Source organism: Dipodomys merriami, unplaced genomic scaffold (assembly GCF_024711535.1).
Source record: "Dipodomys merriami isolate MVZ:Mamm:240054 unplaced genomic scaffold, mDipMer1.0.p SCAF_26, whole genome shotgun sequence".
Lineage (NCBI taxonomy): Eukaryota > Metazoa > Chordata > Mammalia > Rodentia > Heteromyidae > Dipodomys > Dipodomys merriami.
Window position 1 is genome coordinate 10054875 of NW_027204048.1, and position 22465 is coordinate 10077339.

At 40.7% G+C, this 22465-nt stretch overlaps 1 protein-coding gene and 1 long non-coding RNA gene across 2 annotated transcripts; both read right to left on the reverse strand.

Moving 5' to 3' along the window:
• Window positions 1–236: 236 nt before the first annotated feature.
• LOC138836832 (uncharacterized) lies at window positions 237–3076 on the reverse strand. Its single transcript, XR_011375080.1, has 3 exons — window positions 3000–3076; window positions 2477–2607; window positions 237–361 (listed from the first exon to the last, which is right to left on the reverse strand). It is a non-coding gene; the product is annotated as an uncharacterized lncRNA (long non-coding RNA).
• Window positions 3077–11968: 8892 nt separating this feature from the next.
• On the reverse strand, window positions 11969–22077 carry LOC138836833 (uncharacterized). The gene is made up of 6 exons (XM_070035448.1): window positions 21888–22077; window positions 20539–20602; window positions 17580–17628; window positions 14487–14677; window positions 13290–13478; window positions 11969–12384 (listed from the first exon to the last, which is right to left on the reverse strand). The coding sequence occupies exons 2-6, from the start codon at window positions 20545–20547 to the stop codon at window positions 12124–12126; spliced, it is 699 nt and encodes a 232-aa protein (XP_069891549.1). The 5' UTR covers window positions 20548–20602; window positions 21888–22077; the 3' UTR covers window positions 11969–12123.
• Window positions 22078–22465: the final 388 nt, after the last annotated feature.

Sequence of the window (22465 nt, forward strand, 5' to 3'; positions counted from 1 at the left end):
AATTCACCAGCATACCACCTATATTTGTTACACAAGCATATTGGATTCCTAGAAGTATCATAATAAGTTAGCAAAAATCAGGTGGCTTGAGATTGCAAGCATTTATTCTTCTCTTAGTTCTGGGGACCAGATGTTTGTACTCTGTGGGTCATCAGGGACACAACCTCACTGTAAGCTTGAGGCATGAACATTGCCTTGTGTTTTTTGGTTTTTCAGGGTGTCTGATAACGCTTCATACTCCTGCGGCTACATCCATCTTCATGTGGCCTTCTTTCCCATGAGTATCTCTGCATGTTTTGGCCTCTTAATGTAGGGACAGTAGACATGGGTGTGGGCACACTCTAATCCAGGATGACATCACCTAAACACACACAGAAACAAGGTGTCTGTTCAGAGTTAAGACTTGGGCCATGAAATTCAAAGGGTCACAAAATTTAATCCACTATAACAATTAACTAAAACATTCACAATAATAGTTGGATCCTAGCTAGAGAGGAAGTTGAGGTCTGGATGATCATAGTTTGAAGCCAACCAGAGTAGAAAAATCCTCAAAACACCATCACCAATATAACCAGGAAAAAGCCAGCCTGAGGGCCAGGCCCAGTAGCTCACACTTGTAATACTAACTACTTAAGAGGAGGAGATCTGAGCATTGAGGTTTGAAGCCTGAGCAGAAAAGCTAAGAGACTGTATTTCCAATTAACCAGCCGAAAAGCTGGACTGGAGACATGGTAAAAGTGGTAGAGTGCCAACTATGAGCTAAAAAGCCAAGCTGCCATGCAATGCCTTCAGTTCAAACCCTAGTACCTTCAAAAGAAAAAAAACAAACAACAAAAAAAAACAGGCTGGAGGTGTTGTTTGAGTGGTAAAGTAGCAACTGAGCAAGCGCAAGGTCTTGAGTTCAAACTGACACAAGCGAATAATTATAGTTATGGTAAGTTTAATGTTTTCTTCCACTCTTCAATGGACCTGCTTTCTGGGTCTAACTCAATATCTTTGAAAAACATTCCATCTTCCTTTATCTACCTGTAAATCCTCACTGACAAGGATGGATTTTCATAAGCTTCCTGCCATTTCTATTTCCCCATCCTATTCTTGCTCTTGTCCTTTCTGAGCCATGGAATTGTCACATTCTCTCCCAAGACTTAGCCTTCATTTGATGTTCCCAAGTAATATCATTAGATATTACCGAAGAAATTTTGATATGCAAAGGAGTGACTTTGTATTTACTACTGAACTATGGTAACTTCTCACTTAAGTCACCGACACTGCCTATAAAGTTTCAATGAATGAATGTGTCTGGAAAAGAACTAGTCTTTTTCTTGTTTCAAAGAAAAGAATACATATTGCCAAATAACAGGGATGAAAGAATTAATAGTTATTTAGGGTTTTTAGATAGAGTTTTGAGACGATGATCCAATATTGGTCACTTTTAAAAGGGTATTTTAATTTTGGAATTATAGGTAGGCTGTCTGGGTACCTTGACACTAGAATTACAATGCTCCTGAAGTAGATTGTTTGCTTGAAATTTTCAGTGACAAGACAATCTGTTTGGCCAGAATGCAGTGAATGAAGTCAATGATCCCTACCTTTCCTTGAACCCGGCTACTCATACTCAGTCTCAGCTTCCCACTGGCCCTGTTGAATCCTGTTACCCTTCTGTGTCTGTCCATCAGAGAAGATCAGATTGTGATGAGGAGTAAGTTGTGAAAAGTGAGTACAATCCAGCAATGTCTCTATACCTTGTGTTCTGTAAAAGATCCGCACTGGAGATGTCACAGTGACAATCTACCAGTTGTTCTTCTCAGGGGAGAACCATTCTGTTCTTAGCTGTGACCTTCCAGATGCTTCCTTCAAATCCATTAATACACTGATGCATAACCAGAGGACTTCGTTTCCTCTTTATTAACACAAAATCCAGCAGATGCTGTTAAGAGGGTGTCTTTTATTTGGTAAAATGTGTAGCTGTGCCTCTCATGCTCTCTGTCTCTGTCTCTCTCTGTCTCTCTCTGTCTCTCTCCTTCTCTTCCTCTTTCCTCCCTCCACCTCTCCCCACCACCCACCCACCCCAATTCTTTCTTCATCCATTTGACCAAGCCAAGCAGGGTGGCACATGCCTGTAATTCCAGAACCTGAGGAGGCTGAGGCAAGAGTATCATGAGTTTGAAGCCAGCCCGGGATACTCTACCTCAGAAGTAAAATGGATTCTCCACATAACTAATATAGCAATGAATAAACAAACAAATCCAGAAGACTGATTACTAAACAGCTCACCAAAGTAAACAGAACAATAGCGACCACAACATAAAAATCACCAATGAATGACCAATTAAAAAAAATTCAACAAACAGGCCTCAAGTCAGTCATCAGGATAGTCCCCATTAATTATTCTTATCAGGCCGTGGCTCTTAATGTAATTATATAACTCTTCTGGGGCCTCTTAAAATCAATCAATCACATCTGTTAGCTGTTGTACCTCTCAGTCTCGGCTTTCAGCTCAACCAGTCCTTCCATGATTAGGTTCATTTTGCTACTTGAATGAAGGCCCTTAAGAGCCTCTGTTACTTAATGCCATTATTCTGTCACTGATTTTGGTAGTTTCTTCTCCTGAAAAAAAAATAAGTATTTTGATTAACCAGAAGTACCACTACTTTTGCAATTTTTCAGATCAGGAAATTATAGGGATCACTCCTAACAAAGCTTTCCGTTGGCGCTGGCAAACATCACCAGATCCAAGTAAACAAACGTGGATACACATAGATGCCAAACACACGCTCTCATGGAGCAGTGCGTGTAGATGCCATAGACATACGAGAGTAGCTCCCTGGTATTGTGAAGTGATGTGTTTTGGTTTACTCTACAGCAAGAGCTATGATGTTTCGGTGCTGGGGAACCAAACGGGCTTTGGCTCTGGAAGCATCCTTGATTTGAAGAATGCATTCTTCAGGTAAGAAATACTTCATCCTTTTCACCCATGTGTATAAAGATTCTCAACTGACCTTATTCCTAGGTAAAGAGGTTAGGAATACTTCCATCTTTTCTGTGAGGAAAAAGTATCAACTTCGGGTCTTTCCTCTCTAAGGAAACTTAAATTCTGATAGTCTTTAATATTTTATGAACCATTAAACAGAACTCCATATATAGCTGATACTGAAGGAGCCCTGGAGAGACTTCACAGTGTAAATTCTCATTGTTGCTGAGCCATAATGAGCTGTGTGACCTCATGCAAAGTCACTCTCCCTCTCTCTCTGCATTTTGGTCTTCTCATCTGCAAGCATGGAGTTGAAAGGTGATTTCCTCTGCCTTTTATCCATAAGGGAATGCTTTAATTAGCAATTACTGACAACACACCTCACACATGACGCCATTTAAATTACATTTTAAAAGGTGATCTAACATGTAGGTCTTGTACATCAATGCCTACCTCTCTTTAGGAGTTACACAGATTTTTTGGTATGTTGCAAAGAGCTTACCACAATGAGATGGCAATAACAAAAAGTTCAATTTAAAAAAACTCCTCTTCTTTATATCTGTTCAGTATAAGCCAATCAAAAATCCACACATGATCCTTGCACTGGTGGCTCACGCCTATAATCCAAACTACTCAGGAGGCTAAGATCAGCAGGATCAAAGCTCTAAACCACCCCAATAGAAAAGTCTAAGATATTCAATCTCCAAAATAATCAGCAAAAGCCCTGCTGTAGGGCATGGCTCAAATGTTTCAGCCAAGCAAGCAAGCAAATCAATCCAAGCAAAAGGCCTTAAGTTCAAACTCTAGGACTGCCAAAAAATACCTATGAAATCACCCATACAATATATTTTATATTACCCCTTATTTTCTTACTGAAAAGAGATTTTTTTCTCTTCATATTACAATATTTCCTAATGCTTTTATCGTACGCATCATGGCTGTATAACATTGAAAACTCTGAAAAGAAGAAACCAAACTAAGAATTCATTGACAAAGATGTGTAAGAGATTTTCCTGGAAATTTCTGGCCTTTATACAGGAGGAGGAGGGTGGGGTGGGGAGCAGTGGCTGGATTTGGTGTATCTTAATGGAAATCTCAGATATACAAGATACATGCATAACTAGCAGGACTGTGATCTAGGCTACCCTAGAACAAAAATAAGAGACCCTATCTGAAAACTAAGCAAAAGAAAAAAAAAAGTGCTCAGGTTATCTTGTGCCTGTGTAATAAGCTCAAGGCCCTTCATTTAAATTCCAGTACCTCTAAAACCAAAGCAAAACATAAATCCAAAACCAAATAAAGCTATGATGTTCTTGTTTGTTCGTTTTTTTTTTTTTAATCAGTCATGGGACTTAAACTCAGGGCCTGGGCACTGTCCCTGAGCTTCTTCACTCCAGGCTAGTGCTCTATCACTATGAGCCATAGCTCCACTTCTGGATTTCTAGTGGTGAACTAGAGATAAGAGTCTCACAGTGTTTCCTGCCTGGCCTGGCTTTGAAAACCATGATCCTCAGATCTCAGCGTCTTGAGTAGCCAGGATTACAGGTGTGAGCCACTGGTGCCTGGCCTACAATGTTATTTGTTGTGTGCAATTAATCACAACTTATTATAATAATTCTTATTTATATTATATATTATTATATATTTTATATTATATATTATTATATATTTTATATTATATTATTATTTATATTGTTATTATATATTTTATATTATATTATTATATTATAATCCAAGGTATGTTGAAGGCATAATAAGTAGGAGGATCTCAGTCTGAGGCTGGCTCTCAGCCTGGAGTCAGGGGTTGGAATAACATGAAGAGCATGAGAACCTACCTTAAAAAAAATAAATAAAATCAAAGCAAAATTGGTAGAGAGTCTGCCTAGCAAGCTGAGGTCCTAAGTTAAAACTCTAGTACTTCAGTAACACCACAATAATAATAATAATAATAATAATAAACAATAATAATAAATTAAAACCACAATGAGATATACTGTATACCTATTAAAATGGCTAAAAATTAACAAATCTGATAAAGCTAAGTGGCGGAGAATGTTTGAAGTACTAGAACTCTATTGTGGCTTTATTTGTAATCACCCCCACTGGAAGCAACTACAGTGTCTTCTAGATGGAGAATGAATAAGTCAACAAACCAGTAGGCCTATACAGTGGAATAATGTTCAATAGTAAATAGACACGGAGTACTGCTACTGGTAATAAGATGGACGAATCCCAGAAACATTCTACTCAGTGAAAGAAGCCAGATTCAAAAGACTATATTCTATAGGATTCCATTTATATATCATTCTGGGGTGGGGGTGGGGTTGGCAGCTGAACAGAGCCCCAAATGTCAGGAAGGAGCCAGCCTGGGCAGACACAATGTGCAGAGTCTTCCAGAAGACAACAGTGATGGCAAAGGCTGGAGACAGGATAAAAAAGAAACTTGAACCTGTTGGCTAGAAAAAATAATAAACCAGAGCTTGTTCTTTGCTATAAACCTATAGAAACAAAAACATTTTTTTTCAGTGAATGAAAATCTGGATCATGGGCTCCAATCTGAGTTTAGGCTATGCATAATCAAACTTACTAAACATAGGAGGTAAAAAAATAGACTTAAGGCTGCCCATACTGTCTGCAGGGAAAAGCAATGGGATGAGAATAGGGAAGGGGAGGGGGAGGAGAGGACATGGAAGCCAAACTTGGCTTCTTGGAGCTTTGGCTGTGCTTCAGACACACCTTCCCTGCTTGAGGTTTTCTTAATAGATAGGATCCAGCCAGGCAGCAAGTAAAGAGGTCTGTGACATCTATCGCTGTCCAGACTCATGCCCCTGTCCATGCTCAGCTTTTCAAAGATGCTTGCATTTCTTTATCACTTTTCCCCTGACTCTAAAAGTTGCATTTGGTATTTCATTGATGAATTTATTTCTTAGACTGCCCCTTCTGAGTATTATGCACATACCAGAGAAGCATTATTTTAAAGTTTTATTTCCTCTATATAATTAAATGCAGAGGACAGTTTCTATAACCCCATGGGATGCCTAAAATCATATATAGTGCTGAACCTTCTTGGTAGTATGGTTCTTCTTAAACACACATGACTATGACATGACAAAGTTTAATTGATAGCATAGATACAGTACATCTAATAATAAAATGAAATAGTTTAAAATAGGAATGAAAGGAGGACTACTGTATTGTTATTCTAGCAAAGCTAAGCATATGCTCTAATTTCTAAAGTATTTTTGAAAAAATGTAATATGTGTATGTGTGTGTTTGTGTGTTTGTATATATGTATACATACATATACATGTATACTATGTTTATTTACATATATACACATATATGTCTTACACATTTGTTTATATACATATAGAGAGAGAGACATATCTAGATATGTCTATGTATATAGACATATATACATATAGGTGTGTATATATGTGTGTGTGTGTGTGTGTATATATATATATATATATATATATATACACATATATATGACCTAGGAGTGATCTTCTACTTGCAATTTTAGTTTGCTTATATTTTCAACAAATAACGGCAGCTAGTTTCTAGCTCAGCAATGTGTTACATTTTCACCTTAATTCATATAATGAAAATAATACATTGTCTTTCATTGGCAAGAGTTGAGTTTGGATATTGTTAAGGAAATAGAGATCAAGACTTTTTCCATTTCCCTAGGTTTGCAATATGCAGCGGGAGACGCCAGCGACACTTCTCCTTTACTCCAAGACATTTGTTATATGTCACACATCAAATGGGGATGAAAGATGATCTTTCCAAAGAGCAAAGTTTCCCCTGGCACAAGCACCCTTATAAAAATAGATGTCCTGTCAGCACAGCAGTCTCAAGAAGGCCCCTGGGCGGCTTTCTTCACCCTGTGGGAAGAACTGGAATCCACAGCACTTACCGATTCTCTGTAGTCACCCAGTGCTTTCAGGCTTCCGCTCGGGTACTTTGCTTATTCTGATGACTCAGATTGAAGGCTTCTTTTGTCCCTGAACAATCCTACCCACATTACAGCAAGTCTCTGTCCTAATATACCCTTCCCAGCATGCTTTGCTGGCCATCTTCCAGTGTCCCCACTTTTGACATATCCTCTAGTCCCTCCTTTACCTGGTTCTTTGTTATAGCATCTTATCACATACCCTAAACACATGCACGTGCATGCACTCACACATATGCATGTGCCTGTGTGTGTGCGCGCGCACGCACACACACACACACACACACACACACACACACACCTTTATTATTTCCTGCTAGACTTTATGTACTTTATGGGTAAGATCCATGTCCAGGTCATTATTAAATTTCCCACAATACCTACCAGTATGCATTAGGCATCAACAGTGTTAAAAAATTATGTATGTAGATAAGATACATTTATCCTGAATTGAAGAGTAACTAGAATGCTTAAATTAGGCCTGACGTTGTTCTAATTGCCTTTCAGTCTTGGTAGGCAAAAGCTATAGACCCTGAATATCAGAAATATAACATGGATGCTGCCATTCCCTCCAGGGCAGACATTCATAATCAATTGCAGCACTCTTCCCTGCTTGAATCCTCATGAGCCCAACACTCTAGGAAGTCATCCATCTATAGAAAGGAGCACAAGAGATGAACTTTGACTTTTAAGAATGCAATGACGATTATTATTTCTCTATAGTCAAACAATCCTGATGATCTATATATATATCTGTAACTTTGTTATGTTGACAAAGCACACATTTTTGACAGATGTATGCTATGGGTTGGCTATGGGAGAAAAACTAGCCTTTTGTTGAGCTTTTGTCAGAAGATACATCTTCATGGAAGCATTTTATTGACATTTTTATAAGTTCTTCATAATGATACTGTGAAAATGATGTAGAACAGAGTTCATTTCAATGAGGGGAATTTAGTATCTACTAATTCTTCCAGCTTTTTATCTATAGAATTATTTAGAACCAAAGGGGATTTTTTTTTTTTTTTTTGCTAATCTTAGGGCTTGAACTCAGGGCCTGAACACTGTCCCTGAGCTTCTTTTGCTCAAAGCTAGCACTCTACCACTTGAGCCACAGTGCCACTTCCAGCTTTTTCTTTTTTAATTTTATTTTTTTTATTGTGAGAATACCGTACAGAGGAGTTACAATTACATGGGCAAGATAATGAGTACATTTCTTATCAAGCATTGTAGCCTCCTCCTTTGTTTCCCCTTCCCATCCCTTCCCATACTCCTCCCCTCCCTCCACCCGATCCACCCCCCACCCCCCACCAAAGTTGTTAAGTTCGTTTTTCAACATAACGACTTGTACATCTCATTGTTGCAATGGGTCCACCTGTATTCCTAGTTAAACGATTTGTTTCTGTTTATGTGGTACTGAGGAATCAAACTCAGGGCTTCATGAATGCTAGGCAAGCACTCTACCACTAAGCCACATCCCCAGCCCCAAAGGAGATCACTTTTTAAAGTGTTAATTTATTGCATTTTGTGGGAGAAATAATTATTTTACTATCTACAAATTTGGATGCTGCTGTAAATCAGATCTGTCGTTGATGTGATTAATTTGGGCCAATCTGAATGAATGAAGAATTCCCAGAGTGAACATTTATGTCTGGATATATCTATAAAGATATTTCCAGAAGAAATTAACATTTGGACTGATGGACTCAGGAAAGCAGACTGCATCCTATACTTTACTGACAAATTTATTTCTTTCCTGATTCCATAAGAATCCCCAAAATAGAAATAAATATCACACATCTATGTATTCTCCACAGGAGTGAGCTTAGGGCTTTAAGTACATGGAGTGTTCATTGTAATTGAATTTTCATTCTCAAGTTTATTTAATTGGAAAGGTCAACAGTTGGCCATGCTCAAGGCAAGCAGATAATGTATTTTCATAGATCTTGTAATCAAATGAATTCTTAAAATCTTCCCTGGCCATGCAAAAATGCATGAAATTATACATTAACATAGGTCACTGCAAAAGCCCCAACTTATTACATCATTAGGGTCTTGCACTCAGCACCGTAGGTGGTAACATTAATGTCACATTTTTATTAGGACTTGACATTTTCACTGTATTCAAAGGGACACTGGATTCAGAGTTCTATTCAAGAGCCATAGTTGGGACAGGCTACATAATTAACTAGGCTCAATTTAAGAAGATAGGGAGTAGGGCTGGGGAGGTGGCTCAGGGGTAGGGTGTTTGCCTTGCATGCATGAGGCCCTGGGTTTGATTCCTCAGTACCCTATAAGCAGAAAAAGCCAGAAGTGGCACTGTGGCTCAAGTGGTAGAGCGCTAGCCTTGAGCTGAAGAGCTGAGGGACAGCGCCCAGGCCCAGAGTAATGGAATCACCTTGTTACTCTCTGTGGTTCAGCAGGGTACTTATCTGACCATCATCCACCCATCACGTCCTTGAATCCAGATGCCCCACTGAACTTCAACCAGACCTACGAACATGATGTGGTTGATGGGACAGGCAGGAGGCAGGAAGAAGGAAGGCAGAGTAGGGCCTGAAGGTTGGCATGAGGATGGAAATCCTGCCCAGGGCTGCACATTAGAGTCCAGGTTTCACAGCCCCAAAGATGGTGATCAACTCGCTTACAAACACAAACTCAAAACAAAACTTAGGGATTTCAAGACAGTAATCCCAGAGCACTAAACCCCAGATCATTCTTAGCCTGGGACTCTATTATTATGATCCTATGTCATGGCTAGGCTGTATGCATATCTTATTTAAATTCAATAACCCAGTACTTGAAGTGGGACTCAAGTTGTACGTAGCATGAGAGAAGCCTTACTGTGTTGAACTCTTGCTGTGGTGCCATTAGTCTTTTCAAGTGAATCTATTCTGCTCTGTGCACACGTGCACACGCGTGTGCACGCACACACACATACTGCCATCTTCTTAATCTTGAACCCCAGAGGTATAACTTTAGAAAATAGTAAGCCTAATTTGTATCATGCTTGACATATTAATGAACCCATTACTAGATCACTGGGTTCTAAATGCTGTGGCCTGGTCTACACCAGGAAAACCCCACAAGATCTGGTCCCTCCTCCCACCCCCAAGAATCAACCAACAACTCACCAGCAATTTTTATGGAGAACCTTGTTTAATGTGGATAAGAATGCTTGTTCTTGGGGAGGAACAGACTCTTGATACCTTACTCAACCTAAGGCTCAGTTCTCTGATCAGTAAAATATAGATGACAACCAATATCTCAGAGGCTTAGTGCAAGGATAAATGAGAACAATCTAAAGTCCTTGCTAGTCATGTAGTTAAAGCTTCTCCTTTATTAAGAAAGGATGTGGAGGGAGGGAGGAACAAAGGAGGGGCTAACAATGCTTGATAGGAAAAGTACTCATTACCTTACTCATGTAAATGTAACCCCTCTGTACAGTATCTTTACAATTAAAAATATATATTTAAAAAAAAGAAAGGATGCGGGGCTGGAAATGTGGCTGAGTGCTTGCCTAGCATGCAAAAAAGAAAAGAGAAAGAAGAAAGGATGCCAAGTCTGTGTAGTGCTGGCAGTGGATGCACAGTGTGTTTGAAGCTGCGACCATGTTTGGAGAAACCTTAGTCAGTGTGCTCTTCTGGAGAGGCAGTCACATCAAGTTTCAGAGGCAAGAGCTCAGGGGAAAGAAACAATAATTGGAACATTTGAAGCAGAAAGTAAATTTGATTGGATTTATTCTCTGCCTCGTTCATCCTGGTTCCTTTTAAATAATGCTCAATTAGTGGATGTTACAATAGGACCACTGAGCGATGCAGAGGTAGAATGAGGCTCTTAGTAGAGATGTGGGGATGGAACCATATTCCTTATCTATTTTGGAGGTAGACTGAAATGATAGATTATCCATCACTAGTCAAAGGAAAGAAGAATCAAGGTCATCTCCGGTTTTGGGGGGGCATGGTTTTTGGCGTGGGCAACTTTGTAACCCTTAAGACATTAAAGACTGGGAGAAGAACAAGCCTGGAAGGGAAGATCGAGAGTTTGATTGTGAGGATGTTGGGTTTCAGATGACATTTGGCATCAAAGTGGAGCTATGGAGCAAACCAAAGCCTTCATTCAGAACACAGGGGGTACCTTATAAGGAGATGGGGTTGGGGGAGTCAAGGAACACAGAAAAGGTCATAAAAGAAAAGCACATACTGACAAAGATCCCTCACAGAAGGGAAGAGAAGGGAAAGTAAGAGAAAAGAGAGGAGGGGGAGGGAGGAGAGGGGAGGGGAAGGAGGGAGAAGAGAGGAGTGGGGAGGGGAGGGGAGGAGAGGGGAGGGGAGAGGAGCATGACAGAAAGAGCAGGGAATTGTAACACTGAAAAGTTGGAAAGAGGGCACAGACTGAAAGGCTTTCCCAATAAAGTAAGAGACTTGATGTGCCATAGAACAGAAGAAGGAACTGCTTTAAGAAGAAGACATGAAGTTTTAACAATATGGCTGTGGGGTAAAATATACCAGAGCTATTAGAATAACACTTGGAAGTTACCAGTGACATTGACCAGAGGCATTTCAGGCTTCAAGTCTTCGAAGTGGAAAAATATATCTAGCCACGGTTCCCAGGAGTTAGTTCTGATATACAGAACAGAAGAAAATAAGGCGAGAACTGGGTCCATGTATTGGAATCTCTGTCTCAACAACTTCTGTGATTTCCTCCAATGTTGTCAGCGATAGAGAGCCCTGATTTGGTCTTTATACAATACATACAGGCTGGATGCTTTTCCTGAATCTTCACTCTAAGACTAGCAATGCACACCTATCTGCCAAACCACCCTGATCAAAGTTCTGCCTACCAGATTCTCCACGTCATGTAATAGCAAACTGTATGCTGGAGGGACATGCAGACAAAGAGAAAGAAAATAAATACATCTTTTCCCCTTGAATCAAAAAAGATTCTATGTACTTTGAGGCCAACCAATGAAAATATGGAGTTCCTGGAAAGCCTGGCTATCAAGATGTCAGAAGTCTGACATCAGCAACCCCCAAAAGTAAGGTGACAGGTCTCACCATGATGAGAACTACTTAAATTTTATTTTTAAATCATCCATACGTTCACATGGGTCAATAATCAAGAGGTAGAAAGGCAATAGTGTCTCCCAGCTGCACCTGATTTCCAATTCGTATTATGAAATTAACCAATAATTTTATTTTCTTGTCCATTCTCCCATATTCCATATGCAAATGCATACACATCCTTCCCTGACTCTTCCTTTTAGCAAAAATGACATTAGCTCCAAGAGCCTGGCAGCATAGACAAGTGAATTTTTGATGCTGTAGTTAACAACGACTGGAATGATGGTATTTAGGGGGAAAACAGCTGTTGATTCCTTCCACAGAGGATGCTGAGTTGAGTTGAGGTGAGGCTCTCTTGGGTCTCTCTGGGAGTGACTGTTGAATGGCCTGGCCTGTAAGGAAGTTGGAAGTCCCTGTGAGAACAAAGGTAGCAGAGTCCACACTTGGGCCTAGTCCTATTCTTGCACAGGTTCCCAGGAATGACACAGGCTCTTGGTATCACCCGTATTTGTATACCATCTCCCTGTGTCATCCAGCAGTTCTAGGAAGGCCCTGACCTTGTACCAGCACACTCGGGTGTCCTTGGTTGATTCTGTCTAAGATTAATCAGTTGCCAGGAATACCAGTTGTTGCCTGTCAAGACTGGCATTGTGTTACAAACACCTCTCTCCTGGCTGACTGTCCCTGCAGTGCTTCTGTTGGGCTCTATTACGTCTTCAGGTCCTCAGGCTCCTGGTTTTAAGCCCTGCTTTCATTTATGTGCTTGAACCCCCCCGCCTAACAGTGGGCATAGGCCTCTTAAATGTAAATGAATTCACAAATATATGTATATGTGTGTGAATATACATAGGGATGTATACATTTATTTACTTAATATATATACTTAATATATTATATATGAGGTATAATCATATCTGCATATATCAAAATTATAAATTAATATATACATGAATTCTATATATTGACTTATGTATGTTCTATATATTCATCTCTATGAGTATATAGATTTCTTATATATATAAATTCTATAAAGTCATCATATGAAATACATATGAAGATATGTATATATGCACATATATGTATATGTGTATATATATAAAGATATAAAGCTATAATATGTCCAGCAAATCAAACCTCCTTTTTTTCTCTCTTTTTTTGTGTGCCAGTCCTGGGGCTTGAATTCCTCTAGTCTCTGTCTCTGCACTTTTTTTTGTTTTTTTTTTTGCTCAAGGCTAGCACTCTACCACTTGAGTCACTTCCAGCTTTTTGGTCGTTAATTGGAAGATAAGAGGCTTACGAACTTTCCTGCCCAGGCTAGCTTTGAACCGTGACCCTCTGATCTCCATCTCCTAGGATTACAGGCCTGAGCCACGGGCGCCCAGCTGATGCTCCTTTTCAGATGACTCCTGGCTGTCTCAAGGGTCTTGTGTCTGAATGGCTCTGTCTTCACAGAGGTGAGGAGGCTGGTTTTTGCTTCACATTTGACCTGACAATAGAAATTGTGATGAGAAATCCATTCAAGCTCCACTTAGAATAACCCCTTGTGATTACAGCAATTAATGCAAATGCATTGCTATACCAGGTAGGAAACGCTTTTACGTGATATGTAAGAGAGGCGAGGGTCACTCCAGGAGAGACCAAAATGGAATTATTTTACTACTGAGCTAAGAAACACAGAGGAAACCGTTTCTTACAAAAGACAGCTGAAGACTCCTGTCAATAGAAACAAAAGTGTTGGCAGCCACCACAAGGGGGCATAAGAGAGCATGTGGAAGAAGGAGGCTCCCTGGGCTTTGAAGGTGGATCTGCTCTGGCTTGGCTAGGAAGGTCCAATAAGGTGGGCTCAGGTTCAAGGGGATAAACTTGTTTTCTCTCCTGTGTATTCACTCTACGGGAAGGAGGGTCGAGCCAACGTAAGGCCTCGTGACAAAACGTTTGAGACTGAACATGCTGTGCAACCATTGGGCCAGATTAGGTTATTTGGGGTTTTGTTTGTGTATTCGAATATGGCATCCAGAGATAAGTGAAAAAGAGAACTGTCCAGTGCCTTTTCTGGGCCCATCATTAGCCCAGTAGTCTAGCACGCATCCTTACTGACTCCTCAAGGTCCTGTTACCTTTTTTTCTCCACAAAGTACTTTGTGGTTCCCTAGCTGGCCTGCTTCTTCTTCTAGTGGCTTAAGAAGAAACATCTTCCTCGCTGCTGATGACTCGGTAATGAGCTCAGCTAATGATGAGTGCATTCCAGGTGAGCTGGTAGTCACAGTTATCTTAAGTCTTGGAAGCTGAATTGCAGAAGATATCCATATACATGGTGAAAGAATTGGGGATGATTAACGTGATGACAGTGAATGCTGGGCCAAAATCTTAATTCACGCTATCTTATTTTCTTTCTTATTATCTCTTTTTTGATGTGTCCATTTCAAAATACATATATTTATTTATTTATGTATATTGATCATTTCTGAAGACTTGGAAGGGATTCGTTTACATACATCTTCATGTTTCCAGTTCCATCCTTTGTGTGCAACAAGTCCCCAGTACAGATTTGTGGAATGCAAGTTCTCTGTGGCAGGATGTGCTAAGGCTCCATGGTAAAAGCGGCTGATTCGGTAGGCTTTGTTTTGTATGGACTCTTGCAGAATGAAGTCCTGATGAGAACAAGAGCCTGAAGGCAGTTTTCCCCCTGGAGAATAAGGCAGTAAATATCATGACAGAAATGTGATGGTTATGATTATGGAATGTGTGTGTTGATTCATTATCATTCTATTCCTGGACTATTGGATTTTTCCAAGTATGTGACCCTTCTTCCTGCTCCTTTCTAGAATCTTCAACTTTTAGAAAAGCATTGTCCATCTTATACAATGCCCATGCCCAAATGCTTCAGGTGAAAATTTTTCTTAAAACTAGACCCCGGTCATCCTGCACAGGACATAAAGGTAGAGGTGATCTTTCTAGACCTATGCCCAGGAAAGAACCAGGGACTGGAATGAGGGCAGGAGAGTTGCCAAGGAAATAATAATAGCCTTCCTAGAATGTAATTTGGGATTTCTCTAGAAAGTTCTAATAATGGTAAGCCAGCAGTCACCCATACCCTATGCTGATCCTGATATAAAGTAAGAAGCAGGGATGGGCCTAGGAAACAGGAGAAGAGAATCAATACAAAGAGGAGTTGAATTAGAGGAAAATTAGGGTGAAAACAATGGAAATAGTAAAGACTTATCAATAGACATTTTTTGGGTGACTGTAAGTATAGATAGATAGACAGACAGACAGATGGACAGACAGACCGACAGATCTATATCTATAGTTTCATCTATCCATTGACCCATCTACCTATCCATCCATGCCTGCCATTTTGCAAAGGACTTAAACTAACTCCCAAAGACAAGTTGTATATGATGATAGAATAGAAACTCATTGGACAAAATAACACAGAAATACAAGAATATCGACACAATGGAGCGAAGAGTGAGGCTGAGCACTCACACTACTGCGGCTGGATTGCTGTGCCTCTCTAAGGCCTTCCCTATGACAGAAGCAGTGGTGCATATGATCGAGTGGTTGTCCTGCAGAATTCAAGATATTGGGCCCTGGCACGTCTTCCGATCCATCCCCACTTCTCTAGGCTGTACCTTGCTTGGACTCCACCACACCCATGTGGACTTTTGGGAGGTAGCTTCAGCATGCAAGGGGAAGAGGAGCAGTAGTTGTGTGTGTGTGTGTGTGTGTGTGTGTGTGTGTGTGTGTGTGTGTGTATTATGTACATTCAAATCCAAATGTAGGTAAGGGGAAAACAAAGGAGGGGGTAACAATGCTCGATTGGAAATGGACTCATTACCAGGCTCATGTAACTGTAACCCCTCTGTATACGATAATATCTACATATGTATATATAATCCAAATGTAAAATTTGCCCCAGTTGCATAAGCCAAATTAGCAGAAGGAACATGCTTAACTTTAGAAAAACAAAAACTTGTCAGAGGTTATAAAACAGTGTTAATTTTCTTTCAGAGATCAAAAAATAACAAATTCCAACCCCCTTTTTATTTTTCAGTTTTTGAAGTTGGAATAAAAAAGGGGAAAAAAAACAACATTAAAAAAATGTATTGACAGGGCCTATGAAGTTCTTTTCTTATCTGACAGCGCCCTCTACTGTCCATGCCTTTTCTTGCTGTTTCCTTACAACTCAGTAGGGAAGTCCTTTTGAAAGTGACATGCAGGTGAAAAGCCTTTGAGTCCTTGCTCACAGATAGGACAAAAGTCGGGTTTTGTGAGGAATGATCATAGGCCTATTTGACACTTGGGAATTAGAGCCATCCAAGCTCAGTCAGTAATAGGTAGACAAAAGTAGATGTGGGAGAGTGGTCAATACACATGGATGAAAGAAAAGAAGAGGAATTTGTCCTGACCAGGCAGATGGATGAGAGCAGACAATGCAGATTCACTCATCTGCTGCCCCCTGAAGCGTTTTAAAAGGTGAGCCCTCATCTTTGGTTTATATAATCCCAGTGCTTGAGACTCTCTCTCCTTGCTGCATTGCTGTTTGATATGTTTTCTTGGTACACAGTATTATGTTGGGATTCACCTCCCCACAATTCCATCCTTTTATGCCTCATTTTGACATTGTTTGGGATAAATAGGAGCTGCTACCACACACACTAACCACACACACACACACACACACACACACACACACACACACACACACACACACACACACACACACACACACACACACACACACACACACACACACACACACACACACACACACACACACACACACACACACACACACACACACACACTAGAAGCCCTTGAGAACAAAAGCTGTCTGAAGCCTTTTCTACCCTAGGCCTCAGACTATCAAACACTGGAAACTTCCCATGAACCGTGTGCTTCTCAAGCTTCTCCTTGTGCTGTGTGTTAAATGCATAAGGAAGGCAGCACTGTTTCCTTCGTTTGCATGTGGAGAAGCTTGAGTTTTACGGATGGACATGACTTGTACAAGGAAGGCCACGGACCCACTCAGTGAGAGACATTGGCTTGTGAATCAGTTCCCTGGCATCAATGGGCAGGCAGGTAACAAGACTCTGCCCCTGGGATGGCACCAAAGGGTGCTCATACCGACTTGGAAGTGAGAAAAAGAGGCCAAACGAGGAAGACATCAACCTTTCCTCCTTGTCTCAGGGCCAGCTTCTGGAAATCAGCCCCCCTTTCCCATCCACTTGTCCCATCCACTTTGTTTTGACTTTGTCTTGGCCCAGCCACCCCTCCAAGCCCTTGCCACGAAGGCTTCATCCATGCAGGATTCCTGTCTTCCTAAAAGTCCAGTCAGTACCTCCAACTCCCATTATTCCAGCTCCCGCCCCCCACAAAAAAAAGGTGGCACATTCTTGTTAAAAAGAATCAACTCCTCATTAGCCTGTTCTGTAACCTTGGTAGATTATTTAACTCCTTTGAGCCTTGAGTTTCTTATCTTTAAAATAGGAAGCAGAACTCACGTTTAGTAATGTATTGTGAATGGAGCTGAGAATCACGCTGGCTCTTTACAGTATCGACTCTAAAAAATGGGGAACACTTACCGGCCTGTAGGTGGAAATGGGGGGGGAAATCAGTGCTTGCTCTTTCTACCTGGGAAGAAGAACAATAGGAAAAGAAGAGAAAAGTGACGAGAGGAGGAGAGTAAATAAAATGCAGAATCACAGAAGTCAGTGTGTACATGTAATCTTCCACTGTTATTTTATAGTAAAGGGTCATGAATCTCTGTCTTGCATTTGACAAAGATACGGGGGGATTTAAAGGTTTTTTTTATTCCACGAAAGAAGTAAAGATAGAGACAAATGGCAGATAAGGAGAGAGTAAGGTCTCCAAGAACTGAAGGCAGCGATGGGTGAGTATATGTAAAGTTTGGCAGGTAAAATAAGGGAGGGTCAGGGTCTTTGATAAGCGGTAGATGGACCAGGGGCTCAAGGGGCAGCTGCAAATGTGCTAAGGGTGAAATGCTGACGTACATATTCTGTTTTGGGTCATTGTCACAGGAGGAACGTTGGATTGCACAATATGGCCAGCCAATATCAAAATGCACCTGACGACCAAGAGCAGAAGATAAAAGGCTTCTCTAAGTTTGTGGTTCTCTAAGTTTGGGAACTTTTTCATTGTGTCCTCCAAGTGTGTGACACCTGAATGTAGTGGAGAAAACCTAAGAGGCCAGCAGCTTTTGAATAGAAGCTGATCACCAGATTGTAGAGCTGCACCTGACAAGTCTGAGTATTTGAAGGTACCTGAAACCATGTCCTGAAATCTTATCCTGAATTCCCTGGATCCAGACCTCCATTTCCTAAGTTCTGTTAGAGATACAATTGTAAAGGGATGGGATGATGAGTAACCAACTATAAAGCAGGACATCTTACATTTGTATGTTCCTGAGAATCAGGTGCCAGGACAAGCAAATGGTGGCTACTTTCTTATGGCTGGCTCTCTCATTTGATGTGCAAGCATATTCTTGTATTTGTGAGTTTGGGGCATTATTGTGCCCAAATACACCCCTCTGTGACACTGGGTGGATGCTTGAGACATTATTGGTATTCATTTAACTTTAGGACTGATTTGGTTGTGTTTTTTTTTCCTTTTTTATAACCTTTTCCCCAATTCTCGCAAAGGAAAACACGAAGAAGAAAAATGTAGTAATAGTAGATGCTTAGAATCCCAGATTATACGTGATTGGTATTTCACCCAATAGGTATCTAGAGGAAAAAGTATTTTTCCTTAATTTTTTTTTTTTTACTTACATGGTTTGGCATTAACCCACTTTTGTTGATTTGGCATTTCTTCTGTGGATAAACTTTCTGGCTTTGGGGGGATAAAGACTCCTTCTTTTCTGAGGCACTTTTAACCTGCAGGATCTCCATTTAGCTTAATTGGCATATTTATGTATTGAGATGGGTGCCTAGAGGGCTTGGGCCACAGCATCTTTTATATAAATTGAAAAAAAAATGAAATGAGCTGTTCTCACAGTTGTGTGCCCTTCAGTCATGGAGCGCGCTAAAAGGCTCATCATTTACAGGCTGTGAACGCTGGGGAAGATCAATAGGCATAATGCAACCTGGAGCCATTTAGAAACGCAAAACATGGGGTTTTCAAAGCCCAATTACTTTAGGAGCTTGGCCATTACTAATTCCCTGTTAAATCCTTCCTAGGCCTTCATTCTGGTGTTAAGGAATGGCTTCAACGCTGGATGAATCTCACCCTCTGAAATCTAAGCCCAGAGCCTTGCCCTGCAGGTCGGACAGGCTGGAAGTTTGGGAGAGCTAGCATTCCTCACGTTCAACCCTCCTCTGGTCATAAGTCCAGCTGCACACTGTCACTTTTCAGGTCACTTCTGAAGCTCAGTATGCTTGGAAGGCAAGTGTGGGAATTGATTCTTATTAGTTTAATATAGCTATGGTTAATGGCTTATAGATTTTTATAGACTCTAGCCCAGCTCAGCACGTCTATTAAGTCTCTATTAAGGTTGACAGAAAAGAGAGAGATGGTCAAAGGGCTGGGGACAAATTCATAGCTTTCCTGCCAGCCAGACTGAGAAATGGCACCTTATGACCCCTCTGGAGACTGGAGAGAGAAGGGGAAGTACTTAGGATGGTTATTAGGGGAGTTGGGTACTCGAATTTGAGAATGCCTGTCATACAAGGGGCAAAGTTAGGATAGCACAAATGTCCTGTGAGTACAGATTGACAAAACAGATGTAGGCAAAGCAGTTTCCTCTAAGGATTTAGCTGCTGTTAAGATGGTCACAGTGGACTGAATGCTAGCCCTGCAGAAGTCGGGTCCACCTGGGAACTGAGAAGGTGGACATACTTGCAAGTTTTTTAAAAGAAAAAGGTGTTTGCAGATACAATTTGGAAGGTCAAGATGAAATCATCTTTGAATACTCAGCTGACAAGTAATGACAAATATCCTTCTGAGAAGACACCAATGCATAGAAAAAAGCAATCTGATGGTAAAGGCAGAGTTGAGAGCTACGCACCAGAAAGCCCAGAAAATGTGAGAGAGTTATGGACTGCATTTTTCTCTCATGGGAAATCAATGCTGCATACTTCTTGATATTTGCACTTCTCACTTATCTGGCTTTTGGCAATTTGTGGCAGTACTTCTAGGAGTCTAATACAACAATCATCCACCCAGGCTGCTAACTTCTTCCTCTACATTTGACCCTAGAGGAACTCAAGAACCAAGACAGAACAGGGGTGCTAGTTCCTCATGATGTGAAGTATAAGATGACCTTAAGGAGACAAAATGGTCATGTTTTGCCCTGGGACACGTAGGTGGCTACAGCCAGAGAGGAAGAATAACCGGAATCAACAATTAAAGAAAAAACTAGGTGCTGGTGGTTCGTGTCTATAAATCCTACCTACACAAGAAATGGAAATCTGAGGTTTGTGGTTCAAAGCTAACTCTGGCAGGAAACTTTGATGACACTCTTATCTCCAATTAACCATCAAAAAGCCAGAAGTGGAGCTATGGCTCAAGCGGTAGAGTGCTGACCTTGAGCATAAAAATTCAGGGACAGACCCATACTCAGGGTTCAAGCCTCACAATTCCCTCTTGCCTACAGAGAGAGAGAAAGAGTGTGTGTGTGTGTGTGTGTGTGTGTGTGAGAGAGAGAGAGAGAGAGAGAGAGAGAGAGAGAGAGAGAGAGAGAGAGAGAGAGAGAGAGAGAGAGAGAGAGAGAGAGAGAGAGAGAGAGGGGCGGGAAAGATTGATTAAAGTCTGAATGTGCCTCTCCTTGAGATTATACAATCACAAACTAACCTTTTGATTTAAAAAAAATCCTATAATTTTCCAGATTTTCTGTGCCCATGTGCATATAGGAACCAATGCCTTGCAAGGGTGGGGTACTGAGTGAACAATCAGTATCTACTGCCTGCTTGGAAGCAGTCGCCTTCCCCTGCTGCCGTTTCAATCTAGGCTTTTACAGGTGTGACTGACCAGAGGCCTAGTAAGACGGCACCAAACCCATAAAGATCAGCAATGGTCTTGTGATCCCTGGGGCTTGTTCCTGGGCTTTTCTTCTCCCTCTCCTCCAACCTGGTCTGAACTCACACTGATGAGTGAGCTCTTCACATTCCACCCAAAACAGGATGGTGGGAATAAGAATTTAGAAGAAACATGGAAAGTGCTTATGGTATGGAAATATTTTACAGACCTTTACAAATTGAAAGAACCTTTACAAATTGCTAACATTTCACCTGTTTTTTTCACTTAGTTACTTGGTTTTTACCATCTCCCTTTGACGCCTAAGCTGGCCTTGAACTCACCATCTTCCTGTCTAGGATTAGAGGTATGTGCTACCGTGCCCAGCACTAGCTTTTAAATATGCAAAGAATATGAGCAACCATTTCTAGTAGAAATGCAAAAAAAAAAATACAAAAAGTCCAATTTCCCAAGAAGTGTAAAATGTAACAAAGGAATAATATTTTAATACCAGGTTGAAAAGGGTATAAAGGATTTCCTCAATCAACTTCAGCTGTCTTTGAAAGTTGTTTAAATAGAAATACCAACTGGAGGATGGTAGTGCAGCTCAAGTGGTAAAGTGCCTGCCTAATAAGCACAAAGCACTGATTACTACATTTAGTTTGACACCAGACCATCTAGTAAACTTAGAGAAGAAGGCATGAGAGCACTGGGAAATAGAGCTAAGACCGAGCATTATCAAAGGTCGGAGAAAGAAGTGCATTTTATATGTTGCTATTTTGCAACTTCTCTAGAGAGCAATTTAAAAATATGGATAGCAATATGTTTATATAAATATTTATATTTATCATGATTCTTTTTGATCTATGGGTAGCCTAAGAAACCTACACAGATGTATGCAAAAACCAATGGCTTCTTACCTCTGTTTATTTTGGAGGAGGTGGGGAGGAATCTTCCTTTTTCTCTCTCTCTCTCTCTCCTGTTGATTGCAAGGGCAGCCTTTTTCTTCTTGCATTCTACCATTCATTGAAATCTGTCTCTTTCATCTAGGCATTATTAGACTTCAAGAGAGGCAATTGTGGAGGCTGGATGTGGTGCTTCATCCCTTCAATTCTGGATCCTCAGAAGGCAGAAATCAAGAAGAAGGGGGGCCCTGGGGAAAAAAAATGGGCAACCCTGTCCAAAACCTAATTAAACCAACAAAATTAGAAGTCATGAGAGTATGGGGTATGGAGAGAACAGAGACCAAAACATTACGTAGCAGAGGAAGAAATATTGGGAAGAGAGAAGGAAGGCATGATTGGGATCAACAAAGAGCCACCTTGGATGTGAGAAAAAATGAAAGCAGATTGGAACTCTGGCACTCTGCTGTTTTAAACCATCTTATTTAAATTCACATGAAATAGAAGAATTAATTTGAAGAACTTATTGAGTTTACTTATAAATGAGATGCTAAGATTTTAAGGATAGTTGCTTTCTGTTCTCTTTTCCACCCCAT

Bases quoted from the DNA above. Each gene is read 5' to 3' on its own strand.
- LOC138836833 (XM_070035448.1), bottom strand. The intron at 14,678-17,579 runs GTAAGTGTTCCC...CTTATTCTCCAG, and splicing joins CCATTTCCACCTACAGGCCG to GGGGAAAACTGCCTTCAGGC. The intron at 13,479-14,486 runs GTATGTAAACGA...TTCTATTGTCAG, and splicing joins GGAACTGGAAACATGAAGAT to GTCAAATGTGAAGCAAAAAC.